This window comes from Babylonia areolata, chromosome 19, assembly GCF_041734735.1.
Source record: "Babylonia areolata isolate BAREFJ2019XMU chromosome 19, ASM4173473v1, whole genome shotgun sequence".
NCBI lineage: Eukaryota > Metazoa > Mollusca > Gastropoda > Neogastropoda > Buccinidae > Babylonia > Babylonia areolata.
Genome location: NC_134894.1, coordinates 63,427,531 through 63,440,842, shown reverse-complemented (window position 1 = coordinate 63,440,842; position 13,312 = coordinate 63,427,531). Strand labels below are relative to the sequence as shown.

The following is a 13,312-nucleotide window of genomic DNA, read 5'->3' as shown; positions in this document are numbered from 1 at the left end:
GTGTAAACAAAGTGAGTCTATGTTTTAACCTGGTGTTCAGTTGTGTGTGTCTGTGTGTCTGTGTGTCCGTGGTAAACTTTAACATTGACATTTTCTCTGCAAATACTTTGTCAGATGACACCAAATTAGGCATAAAAATAGGAAAAATTCAGTTCTTTCCAGTCATCTTGTTTAAAACAATATTGCACCTCTGGGATGGGCACAAAAAAAAAAAAAAAAAAATGAAGCCTAATTATATGCAAACTGCATTTACTGTTATATGTATATTTTTTTGTATTCTCTAAACTTGGCACTTTGATCTGATATTCTGACCCAACAACAAGAGCAGTCATTATTATCATTTTATGTTCAAACAGGAACTTCTTTTGCTAAGCATGGAAGTTTTATTTATTTTGCAAACGTTTTGGTGCAGATTGTAAAAAAAAGGGAAATTACTCTGTAATTAATGCTAGGGGACTTAATTTATCACAAGTGAGTCTTGAAGGCCTTGCCTCTCTTGTTGACTATGTAGCAGTGTCACATACTTTCCTGTCGTAACATTACCCAGGTGCTCATGACCTGTCGATCACAATGCTAGGGCAGTTACCACTAACCTCGGTCACATGTCATGATGCTCAGCTAATCATGTGTGTGTTTACATTGTCATGTGGCAGTGTACAGATATAACGGTTCTGTTGTCATGTGGCAGTGTACAGATAGAATGACATTGTCACGTGGCAGTGTACAGATATAACGGTTCTGTCGTCATGTGGCAGTGTACAGATATAACGGTTCTGTTGTCATGTGGCATTGTACAGATAGAATGACATTGTCACGTGGCAGTGTACAGATATAACGGTTCTGTCGTCATGTGGCAGTATACAGATAGAACCATTATGTTGTCATGTGGCATTGTACAGATAGAACAGTACTGTTGTCATGTGGCAGTGTACAGATTGAACGATTCTGTTGTCATGTAACATGTGTCAGTACCTGTTGATATACTGGAAATCTCTGCAGATATGTTCTGTATAGAATGAATCGCAGGATATTCTACAGGTTGAAGTTACTGTGCCTCTGTACCAATTTGGCATAGAACATCATTCTGAGAAAGTTGCCTGTCATTGATTTTATTTATGTTTGCAAGAAATCCTTCTTCCTGTGATAGTTTATAGTTTTTGATAAAGTTATGTAATAGCGTTTAGTTATCAATTCATTCACATTTTTTATTTATTTGTGTATCACACACACACACATGCATGCACACACACATGCACGCATGCATGCATGCATACACACGCGCACACACACACACACACATGCATGCACACGCCCATGCACACATGGGCACACTCATAGAGAAGAGAACAATGATGCAGACAGCATCACCGACAGTGACATGACTGTGACATCTGACTCCAGGTCGCCCACCATGGCCGGAGGACTGTTCTCCATTGACCGGGACTACTTCTACGAGATTGGATCCTACGATGAGGGTATGGACATCTGGGGTGGAGAGAACCTGGAAATGTCCTTCAGGGTGAGTCTCTGCTTCTGTTTCAGTTTCAAGCAGGTGTCAGGGTGTGACATCACGTCTGCTGTTTAAAAAAACAGATAGACAAACAAAAAAACAAGCAAAGAAAGGAACAGGAGTAGATGCTGACCATCCCATAAACTCAGCATGTTGGTCAGGCCTTGAGAGCTTACTCTAGGTTCAGCGTTCGTGGGCTGCAACTCCCACGTTCACTCGCATGTACACGAGTGGGCTTTTACGTGCATGACCGTTTTTACCCCGCCATATAGGCAGCCATACTCCGCTTTTGGGGGTGTGCATGCTGGGTATGTTCTTGTTTCCATAACCCACCGAACGCTGACATGGATTACAGGATCTTTAACATGCGCATTTGATCTTCTGCATGCATTTACACACGAAGGGGGTTCAGGCACTAGCAGGTCTGCACATATGTTGACCTGGGAGATCGTAAAAATCTCCACCCTTTACCCACCAGGCGCCGTCACCGTGATTCGAACCCGGGACCCTCAGATTGAAAGTCCAACGCTTTAACCACTTGGCTATTGCACCCGTCACTTCTACATCAAATTTAAAACAAAAAGAAGAAAAAGAGAAAAAGAACAAATAAGTAAATACATTAAAATATAGTAAAGCGAAAGATTTTAATGACCACTTCAGGCAGCATGACATAATTTATCCAATCTTTTTAAACACTATACAAAGATAGTTTATCCAGTTCGAAAGAGGCTTTTAAACACTATACAGATTATAGTTTATCCAGTTCAAAACAAGCTTTTGATCACAATACATATATAGTTCCAGTCACTGTAGGGTTTAACAGTCATGAGGTTAAAGACATTGAGAGCTCACTCATGGCGGACAGTAACTGTGTGTGTGTATTCTGTATGTGTTTGTCTGTGCACACATCCAATCTGTCTTTATAGACATCTTGTCTGTGTGTGTGAAGGCATCTTAACCTGTGTGGGTAGACATCTTACCACAGGTCTGTTTACAGATCTTACTTGTGTGTGTAGGCATCTTACCTGTCTGTGCACACATCTTACTTTTCTGTGTAGGCATCTTACCTGTCTGTGCACACATCTTACCTGTGTGTGTAGGCATGTAACATGTCTGTGCACACGTCTTACATGTGTGTGAAGCATGTTACCTGTCTGTGAACACATCTTACCTGTGTGAGAATGCATGTTACCTGTCTGTGAACACATCTTACCTGTGTGTGAATGCATCTTACCTGTCTGTGCACACATCTTACCTGTGTGTGAAGGCATGTTACCTGTCTGTCAACACATCTTACCTGTGTGTGAATGCATGTTACCTGTCTGTGCACACATCTTACCTGTGTGTGAATGCATGTTACCTGTCTGTGAACACATCTTACCTGTGTGTGAAGGCATGTTACCAGTCTGCACACATCTTACCTGTGTGTGAATGCATGTTACCTGTCTGTGAACACATCTTACCTGTGTGTGAAGGCATGTTACCTGTCTGTGCACACATCTTACCTGTGTGTGAATGCATGTTACCTGTCTGTGAACACATCTTACCTGTGTGTGAATGCATCTTACCTGTCTGTGCACACATCTTACCTGTGTGTGAAGGCATGTTACCTGTCTGCGAACACATCTTACCTGTGTGTGAAGGCATGTTACCTGTCTGTGAACACATCTTACCTGTGTGAGAATGCATGTTACCTGTCTGTGAACACATCTTACCTGTGTGTGAATGCATCTTACCTGTCTGTGCACACATCTTACCTGTGTGTGAAGGCATGTTACCTGTCTGCGAACACATCTTACCTGTGTGTGAATGCATCTTACCTGTCTGTGAACACATCTTACCTGTGTGTGAAGGCATGTTACCTGTCTGTGAACACATCTTACCTGTGTGTGAATGCATCTTACCTGTCTGTGAACACATCTTACCTGTGTGTGAATGCATCTTACCTGTCTGTGAACACATCTTACCTGTGTGTGAAGGCATGTTACCTGTCTGTGCACACATCTTACCTGTGTGTGAAGGCATGTTACCTGTCTGTGAACACATCTTACCTGTGTGTGAATGCATGTTACCTGTCTGTGAACACATCTTACCTGTGTGTGAAGGCATGTTACCTGTCTGTGAACACATCTTACCTGTGTGTGAAGGCATGTTACCTGTCTGTGAACACATCTTACCTGTGTGTGAAGGCATATTACCTGTCTGTGAACACATCTTACCTGTGTGTGAATGCATGTTACCTGTCTGTGCACACATCTTACCTGTGTGTGTAGGCATCTTACCTGTCTGTGCACACATCTTACCTGTGTGTGAAGGCATGTTACCTGTCTGTGAACACATCTTACCTGTGTGTGAAGGCATGTTACCTGTCTGTGAACACATCTTACCTGTGTGTGAAGGCATATTACCTGTCTGTGAACACATCTTACCTGTGTGTGAATGCATCTTACCTGTCTGTGCACACATCTTACCTGTGTGTGAAGGCATGTTACCTGTCTGTGAACACATCTTACCTGTGTGTGAAGGCATGTTACCTGTCTGTGAACACATCTTACCTGTGTGTGAATGCATGTTACCTGTCTGTGAACACATCTTACCTGTGTGTGAAGGCATGTTACCTGTCTGTGCACACATCTTACCTGTGTGTGAAGGCATGTTACCTGTCTGTGCACACATCTTACCTGTGTGTGAAGGCATGTTACCTGTCTGTGAACACATCTTACCTGTGTGTGAATGCATGTTACCTGTCTGTGCACACATCTTACCTGTGTGTGTAGGCATCTTACCTGTCTGTGCACACATCTTACCTGTGTGTGAAGGCATGTTACCTGTCTGCAGGTATCTTACCTGTGTGTCCATGTGTGTGAGCAGGTGTGGATGTGCGGAGGTCAGATTCTGATCGTGACGTGTTCGCGGGTGGGTCACGTGTTCCGCAAGACTTCGCCGTATTCTTGGCCTGGGGGGGTGGCCCGCATCATCAACCACAACACACAGCGCATTGTGGAGGTGTGGATGGATGACTACAAGGACTTCTTCTACAAAATTAATCCTGGTCAGACACTGTTGGTCACTCTTGGTTTGGGGTTGATGTGGTTGTGTGTGCTAAATTAATCCTGGTGAGACAGTGTCACTCTTGGTTTGGGGTTGATGTGGTTGTGTGTGCTAAATTAATCCTGGTGAGACAGTGTCACCCTTGGTTTGGGGTTGATGTGGTTGTGTGTACTAAATTAATCGTGGTGAGACAGTGGGTGTCACTCTTGGTTTGGGGTTGATGTGGTTGTGTGTGCTAAATTAATCCTGGTGAGACAGTGTCACCCTTGGTTTGGGGTTGATGTGGTTGTGTGTACTAAATTAATCGTGGTGAGACAGTGGGTGTCACTCTTGGTTTGGGGTTGATGTGGTTGTGTGTACTAAATTAATCCTGGTGAGACAGTGGGTGTCACTCTTGGTTTGGGGTTGATGTGGTTGTGTGTGCTAAATTAATCGTGGTGAGACAGTGGGTGTCACTCTTGGTTTGGAGTTCCTGACTTCAGTTGGGGAATGTTAAAATGGTGGAAGGAGAGGATTGGGTCCAGACTTCCCGCTGTGAGCCGAAAGGATGGAGTTTAGTGACCTAATGGCTGACGGTCTTTTGGTCAAGTTGTTGAGGGCAGGGGTGTTGGAACGCCGTCCATAGACAGAGTGGTGATGAATTCGCTGCCCTGATGGCCTGGAAGGCTGTGTGGCAGTAGTGATGGTGAAAGAGAACTGGTGTGTGTGCCAGCTGTGACAGGTTCTGCCTCAGTCTCTCAAGGAGGCGTCACTGCGTTCGGACAAATCCATATACGCTACACCACATCTGTATACATATATATATATATATATATTTGTGTACCTATCAGAGCAGATTTCTTTGACAGAATTTTGCCAGAGGACAACACTGTCATTGCTGTGTTGTTTTTTCAGTGCCCTAAGTGCATGCTGCACACGGGACCTTGGTTTATTGTCTCATCCGAATAACTAGACGCTCAGTTTGATTTTCCAGTCAAACTTCAGAGAAAAGGCGAGAGCGGGATTCGAATCCAAACCCCTCACATATTGGCAGATGGAGTGTCTTAACCGTTTTGCCACCTTGCTCCAGGTGTGAGGGCCACGGACTACGGTGACGTATCGGAGAGGCAGGTGATGCGGGAACGGCTGCACTGCAAGAGCTTCCGCTGGTACCTGGAGAACATCTACCCGGAGTCACAGCTACCCATTGACTACCACTCCCTGGGGGAGGTGGGTGGATGTAGAGATGCCAGCTGTTAAAAATTTTGATGTGTTTTGTTAAGCTCCATGTGTAATGTTACTCGCTATGGCAGAATTGTTCTGATGAGTTCATTTTCGACTACATAGCATGGTCACATGCTTTCCTGTTGTAACATTACCCAGATGCTGTAGACCTTTTAATCATGAAGTCAGGGCAGGCACTGCTAACCGTGGTCTCATGTGATGATGCTCAGCTAATCGTGTGTGTGTTTACATGTAAACAGCATTGAATGAACCAATCAGCTCTGGTAATGGTTACACCTTGTTGCAGGTAGGCCCAAGTGTTTGTATGCCTTGTAGGTAAAATATATGTTTGCTGATGGGGCTCGGAGTCTGAGTGTTCCTACCAAATTGAAAATGTTCCAACCAAATTTCCTGATTGTTGACACTTGACAGGGGCTGGCATCTCTGGTGGATGTCTGTGTGTCTGTGTGTCTGCCTGTTATCGGGCTCTCCTGTCTGTTGCATTGCCTTGACAGACAGCTCACAGCTGCTGGCTTGATGATGGAAAGTGCTGGACTTAAAAAGAAGACAAAAGGAAAAAAAAGAAGAAACTCTGGAGTTGGTGTTTTTTTTATTTATTTATTTATTTTTTTACTCTCTGTATTTTGCCCCTTTTTTTTTGTTGTCGCATGTTTTAGCCTTTTTCTTTGCCCTTTTTTGCCCCCACCCCACCTTGTTTTTCTGCCTTTTTCTTTTCCCTTATTGCCCTTCCCCTCCCCACCACCACCTTTTTTCCACCTCGCCATTTTGTGCCCGGTTTTCTTCTCCCCTCTTTTTTGTCTTTTTTCCCTGCTGTTTGACATGGTCCCTGGGAAGGTGACAGACAGGTGGTGTGACTGGTGCTTCAGGTGTATGACATGGTCCTAGGGAAGGTGACAGACAGGTGGTGTGACTGGTGCTTCAGGTGTATGACATGGTCCCTGGGAAGGTGACAGACAGGTGGTGTGACTGGTGCTTCAGGTGTATGACATGGTCCTAGGGAAGGTGACAGACAGGTGGTGTGACTGGTGCTTCAGGTGTATGACATGGTCCTAGGGAAGGTGACAGACAGGTGGTGTGACTGGTGCTTCAGGTGTATGACATGATCCTAGGGAAGGTGACAGACAGGTGGTGTGACTGGTGCTTCAGGTGTATGACATGGTCCTAGGGAAGGTGACAGACAGGTGGTGTGACTGGTGCTTCAGGTGTATGACATGGTCCTAGGGAAGGTGACAGACAGGTGTGACTGTGGTGCTTCAGGTGCGGAACAAGGCGACCAACCAGTGCGTGGACACCATGGGCAGGAAGAGTGGCGAGAAAGTGGGGTTGGTCGGCTGTCACGGGCAGGGAGGCAACCAGGTGAGAGAGAGGTCCATTGGCTCACTGGGCATTACCTGCCCTGGCTTTTCCATCTTTCATTTGACCACCCCCCAGCTCCCTCAAAGCAGCTGCTTGTGTGTCTGAGTGGTTTAGATTGGAATGATCTTTCGTTATGTGGCTGTTGCTCAGAATCTCTTCCATGTTCACTTGTGAGGGTTGTAGTGGGTGGACTTGTATTCAGTTAACATCCGGAAAAAGTGAAATATCCCATCAGAAATCATTGTCAAATCTTGAGGCAAGCAGATGATTAGAAATCGAATGACACAGTGAAAAGATATCATTGGTTTGTGTCAGATGGGAAGACTGCGTTTTTTTCTTAATAGATTTTCAGTAAAACAATGCCATGTAGGTGCACCTATCAGTTTGTCCAGCTTTTATCCAGGTCAGAGAGATCCAGGTGTGACAAGTGCAGAATATGAAAAACCCACATTATGGTTGCCTACTTTGCAGAGTACTAATACCTGTATTCTCAGTGAAGAGTTTTGGGGAATCTTGGTCCAGCAGTGTTTTAAAACAAAACAGAACAAAAAAAACTTATCAGTTGAGATCCACAAGATGGTTGAGCGTGAATGAGGCGTCTACCCAGGGTACTGACTGTATCGAGGTAGAGGGCCCAGACTGATCGCGAATCAATTGCGATCGTGCCTTAATTTTAGCCCGATCTCCCAATTGAGCTACATAATTGTGCGACCTGTTTGAAGACATAATTGGACACAAAACAGAAACGCCAAAGAATCAATAGACAGATAGAAAATGCGAAAAACTTAGCCGTATGAAGTGCACAGGAACAGGTGTCGAGATGGCTGCCGTCAAAAGAGGGCGCTAGCCAAGGGGACAAAGGGGACATTACCTACTTCCGGGAGGTTATCGGCCGTAGTTCTCTCATTTTCTCCGCATAGGCGGATAGTAGTTTGCACAGAACAGGAATGTTAGACCCCTGCCGGAGTCTGCACTAGTTGGGTCATGGTAAGTATGTTATTTAAACGTAATTTTAGATAGAAAATTTCCTTTGTGAGCCATAGGGGTCCTGTCGGCTGTGTTGAAGAGTGTACAGTACTGCTGACTGGGAAAGTGCAGAAAGCACTGCTATTGCTAGAAATGATGACTGCTGAAATGTTTGTACGTGTACAAAAGACTTGCTGTCAGAGGTGTCTTGCTTCATTTTATTATGATTTATTATACAAAGACAAAATATAGTTTGAATGTTAAAATGTATACATGTATTTAGTATTAACAGATGAACCATTATCATGTTACTTATGGAAAATCCCATTTCTATACCACAGACAATATTGTTTTGACAATAAAGTGAATATTTCATTGATAAATGACATAGGTATTGTTTTTATTGTGAAGACAAACTTCATTAATGAAATGACACAAACATTGTTTTTAAGTGAAAACAAAGCTCCATTAGTTTAATGACATGAGCATTGTTTTTACAGTGAAAAGAAACTCCATTGATTGAATGACACGGTGTTTGTTTTTATGGTTGAAAATGAACTGTTGCTAGGCTAATGACGTAAATGTGAATGTTCTTAAGTACAGAAAGTATTTTTTTTATGTTATAAGATTGTGCTTTTATTCTGTCGGTGATTTTCAAAGCTCAGGCTTGAAGCTTGCGGGCAGCTGGATGCATCAATGATTTTTAAGATATTTTTTATTGAAATAGAATCATTAATGAGGTTTTTTTCTGTATGACTGACTGATGGATGGTGGCAGCTGTTTCAGATTTCTTCCAACCTCACAATGATGTGTGAGAAGAGAGAAGTTAAATCCCAAGATTTCTTCCTACAGCACAATGATGCATGAGAACAGAGAAGTTAAATCCCAAGATTTCTTCCTTCAGCACAACGATGTGTGAGAAGAGAGAAGTGAAATCCCAAGATTTCTTCCTACAGCACAATGATGTGTGAGAAGAGAGAAGTTAAATCCCAAGATTTCTTCCTACAGCACAATGATGCATGAGAACAGAGAAGTTAAATCCCAAGATTTCTTCCTTCAGCACAACGATGTGTGAGAAGAGAGAAGTGAAATCCCAAGATTTCTTCCTACAGCACAATGATGTGTGAGAAGAGAGAAGTTAAATCCCAAGATTTCTTCCTACAGCACAATGATGCATGAGAACAGAGAAGTTAAATCCCAAGATTTCTTCCTTCAGCACAACGATGTGTGAGAAGAGAGAAGTTAAATCCCAAGATTTCTTCCTACAGCACAATGATGTGTGAGAAGAGAGAAGTTAAATCCCCAACAGGGACATTGTGGATGTTGGTGATGGTTATTTGGTTTGTTTGTGTGGCTGGTTCACACCATGCTGTGGCTGTTTTCACAGCTTTTCAAACACAAAAACCAAAGCTGTTTGTTTTTGTACAGAAAAGTGACTGACAAAGGATGGGGCTGCTTTCTTTCAGATCTTTTCATACACAAAAAAAGAAAGCTGTTTGTTTTTGTACAGAAAAGTGACTGACAAAGGATGGGGCTGCTTTCTTTCAGATCTTTTCATACACAAAAAAAGAAAGCTGTTTGTTTTTGTACAGAAAAGTGACTGACGAAGGATGGGGCTGTTTTCTTTCAGATCTTTTCATACACAAAAAAGAAAGCTTTGCAGACGGACGACTTGTGTCTGGACGTAGCAGCGTTGGGCGGGCCGGTCAAACTGTTTCAGTGTCATGGGCTCGGGGGCAACCAGAAGTGGGAGTACCATCCACAGGTACAGGGTTCGATCCCCGCCCACACCACTCCCCCCACGCCCCCTTCCTCTCCTTCACCGATAGTCGTCATGTGGCACACTGCTTTGTGGTCTGTGTAGCCTCCTCACCGGTCTGTGTAGACTGTGTTGTAGCATGCCTGTGCTCAGCATGACGTGTGTGTGTGGCACAGTGTGTGTCTGTGTGCTGTGGTGTTGTGCTGTGACACACATGTCTGAACTTGGTCAGGGGGAGGCTATCTGGCAGGGATGCTCAGAGGGATGTTACTTATGACTCGGAGCACCTGAGGTGGGTTGCAGCGCTGAGTTTGCTTATCATTAAGAATGTTCCGAACTCCTCAGTGAATTCCAGTTACTTGGGAACATTGTTAACTCAGAGCAAACTTAGAGCCGTGAAGATCGCCTCAAGGAACCATCTGCTCTGCTGACTTTTGTTTGTTATATGATACAAGTTCAGGCATGTGTGAATCTTCTGTGTTTCCAAGACCTTGGTTTCTCCTGTCGTGTTCATCTTTCTGTTGGTTCATGATGTGTGAAAGTAAACTCTTGATTTGAAATAAAAGGCTTATGACTGCCTCAACACTGACACTAATATATATATATATATATATATATATATCAATAACAAGCCAACATGGCAGCTACATACCTGAAAAAAGCTAACAAAGGAGTTATGGGACTCACAGAATATCACTGACAGTAAACATGTCAGCGTTGGGCGTGACTAACGTTGGAGCTAGGAAACCTTATAGCGGGTGTGAAGATAAAGTGAGGGTGTGTTGAGCGTAGTGTGGAAACAGGAGGCACCAACGTCTTCCCTTGTCACAGTGTATGACTGACAACATGTGTAACCCTCTCTGTGTCTGCCGTCTTCGGCCTGAAGGGATTGCCACACTGCAGCTGAACAGCAGTCATACCTCATCCCTGTGTCTGTCTGACCATCAGTGCTGTTGATCAGTGCTGTTGATGCCATCTGTCTGACTTGCTGTTGAAACCATAAGCTGAAGCAGGTGGCTTGTTGACTTTCCAGATTGTGCTGTGAAATGCATGTCCTGTGGAGACTGGCTTTGTCTGTATGCAGCGGCTCTTGCATGATGTTGAGCAAAGGACGGCTGCCAGTCGGAATCGGTCTGCTAGCGGCGTAAGCTTTGCGGCATGGAGAAAGGCCAGGGGGTGCAGGGGTGGGGGGGCGCGGGAGGGAACTTGGCGGCGATGGTTCAGTGCTGTGGGTGTAGAAGGCATGCGTTGTGTGAGTGGTGGTCTGTAGTGTCTGTGCTGTGTCTGTTTGCATGCCCGCAGGTGTTCTCCTACACCCGGCAGAAGAAACTTATGACGGACGATAACATGTGTGTGCAAGTGGGTGCTGGGCGGGTTGTGTTTGCCCGCTGTGACTCGCCCCACCTGGAGTGGGAGTACAGCCAACAGGTAGCCACCCCCCCTAACCCCCCTCACCTCCCTGCCTCGCACACCTCCTCCACTCTTCCCTCCTCTACCCCTGTCCTCTTCTGTGTGTCCCCTGTGTGTGTGTGTGTGTCTTTCCCCCTTCACCTCTCTGACATAGACAGCAGCAAGAGGATTTCGTGTCCTTTCTGTTTGTGAAGATGAGGTATCATTCCTTCTGTTCGGTTTACAGAAGTCAGATAGGTGTTTCACATTGTTGTGTTCATGCATGTGTGTGTAAGTGTCTGTTTTTGTGTTCTTTTTGAAACTGAAGTTGAGAAAACGAAGACGAAACAGACCAAGCAATCTGAAATGTCTTAGGTTTGAGATGAATCGGAGTTGTTGTGGAGATGAACTATCCATACATTCACCAGTCAGTATGAGCTATCCATGCATTCACCAGTCAGTATGAGCTATCCACACATTCACCAGTCAGTATGAGCTATCCACACATTCACCACAGTCAGTATGAGCTATCCACACATTCACCAGTCAGTATGAGCTATCCACGCATTCACCACAGTCAGTATGAGCTAGTCATGCATTCACCAGTCAGTATGAGCTATCCACACATTCACCAGTCAGTATGAGCTATCCACACATTCACCACAGTCAGTATGAGCTATCCATGCATTCACCAGTCAGTATGAGCTATCCACACATTCACCAGTCAGTATGAGCTATCCACACATTCACCACAGTCAGTATGAGCTATCCACACATTCACCAGTCAGTATGAGCTATCCACACATTCACCAGTCAGTATGAGCTATCCACGCATTCACCACAGTCAGTATGAGCTATCCACACATTCACCAGTCAGTATGAGCTATCCACGCATTCACCACAGTCAGTATGAGCTAGTCATGCATTCACCAGTCAGTATGAGCTATCCACACATTCACCAGTCAGTATGAGCTATCCACACATTCACCAGTCAGTATGAGCTATCCACGCATTCACCAGTCAGTATGAGCTATCCACACATTCACCAGTCAGTATGAGCTATCCACACATTCACCACAGTCAGTATGAGCTAGTCATGCATTCACCAGTCAGTGTGAGCTGTCCACACATTCACCAGTCAGTATGAGCTGTCCACACATTCACCAGTCAGTATGAGCTGTCCATGTGACAGTGTCAGTGACACAGTGTACAAAGCTGAAGGCGATGTGCTGCACTGTGGCCAAACCTGATGATGTAGTGCCCAGTGAAGTCACAGGAATGCCAGTCAGACATCATCATTCTCTGGGATTGCTCTGTCAGTTTGAAGTCTTCCATTTGCTTTTTGTACAGCATGTCTCTGATTGTTGTTCAGTTTACGTAAATGTATATTTATCTGTCGGTCTCTGTTGCATTGCTGTGGGTGTTTGTTATGATAATGTACATTCTTACTTAATGCACATGCTTTTTGTTTGGGGGTATTCATTTTTTTTTTCCATATATACCCATAGATGGTTAACCCTTTGAGCCCTGACCACCGCTTTACTGGTGGCAGAGAAAAATGACATAATGCCCAGCCACCAGTTGAGCAGTGCGTAACACTTGAAGTGTGCAGAGTCTCAACCTGGCCCGTCAGGGCAGAAATCAGGGACAAAATGTGCAAGAAAACAACTGTACACAACGCAGCAAGTAATTGATAAGCTTGATGATTTATTGGAAGTAGAGTATGACAGTGATTACTTTGATAGTGAGGTGGAATTCGAATTGGATGATTTTGCTACAGATAGTGATGTTGAAAATGAATCTGAGCATGCAGAATCAGTTAATCAAAGGAGGTGTGTCAGGTTGAGACTCTGCACGCTTCATGGTAGAAATCGATCTTTTTTATCCAAAGTACATGCACAAAACACAGTGAAAAGGCGCTGCAATGTTGGTACTACATTCGCTGACGTCAGAATATTACGGTTTTTCTGATTGGCTCTTCAATGTAAGTCAACCAATAGCAAAACATGACACAAGTGTTTACGCACTCGCTCAACCGGTGGCCAGGCATTATGCCA

The 13,312-nt window shown here is 44.3% G+C and overlaps 1 protein-coding gene across 19 annotated transcripts in view; it reads left to right on the top strand.

Annotated features, from left to right (window-relative positions):
* Window positions 1-13,312, top strand: part of LOC143293929 (polypeptide N-acetylgalactosaminyltransferase 1-like) — a 51,531-nt gene that overhangs the window by 20,040 nt on the left and 18,179 nt on the right. For 17 of the 19 annotated variants that reach the window (XR_013056842.1, XR_013056839.1, XR_013056837.1 and 14 more), the window contains exons 9-13: window positions 1,402-1,519; window positions 4,382-4,562; window positions 5,631-5,770; window positions 7,043-7,141; window positions 9,738-9,872. Coding sequence is in view for 2 of the 19 variants with exons in the window: in XM_076605316.1 (XP_076461431.1) it covers window positions 1,402-1,519; window positions 4,382-4,562; window positions 5,631-5,770; window positions 7,043-7,141; window positions 9,738-9,872 (673 nt within the window). In the remaining 17 variants the exon portion in view is untranslated. The other 2 variants (XR_013056853.1, XM_076605317.1) reach the window with 2 other exon arrangements.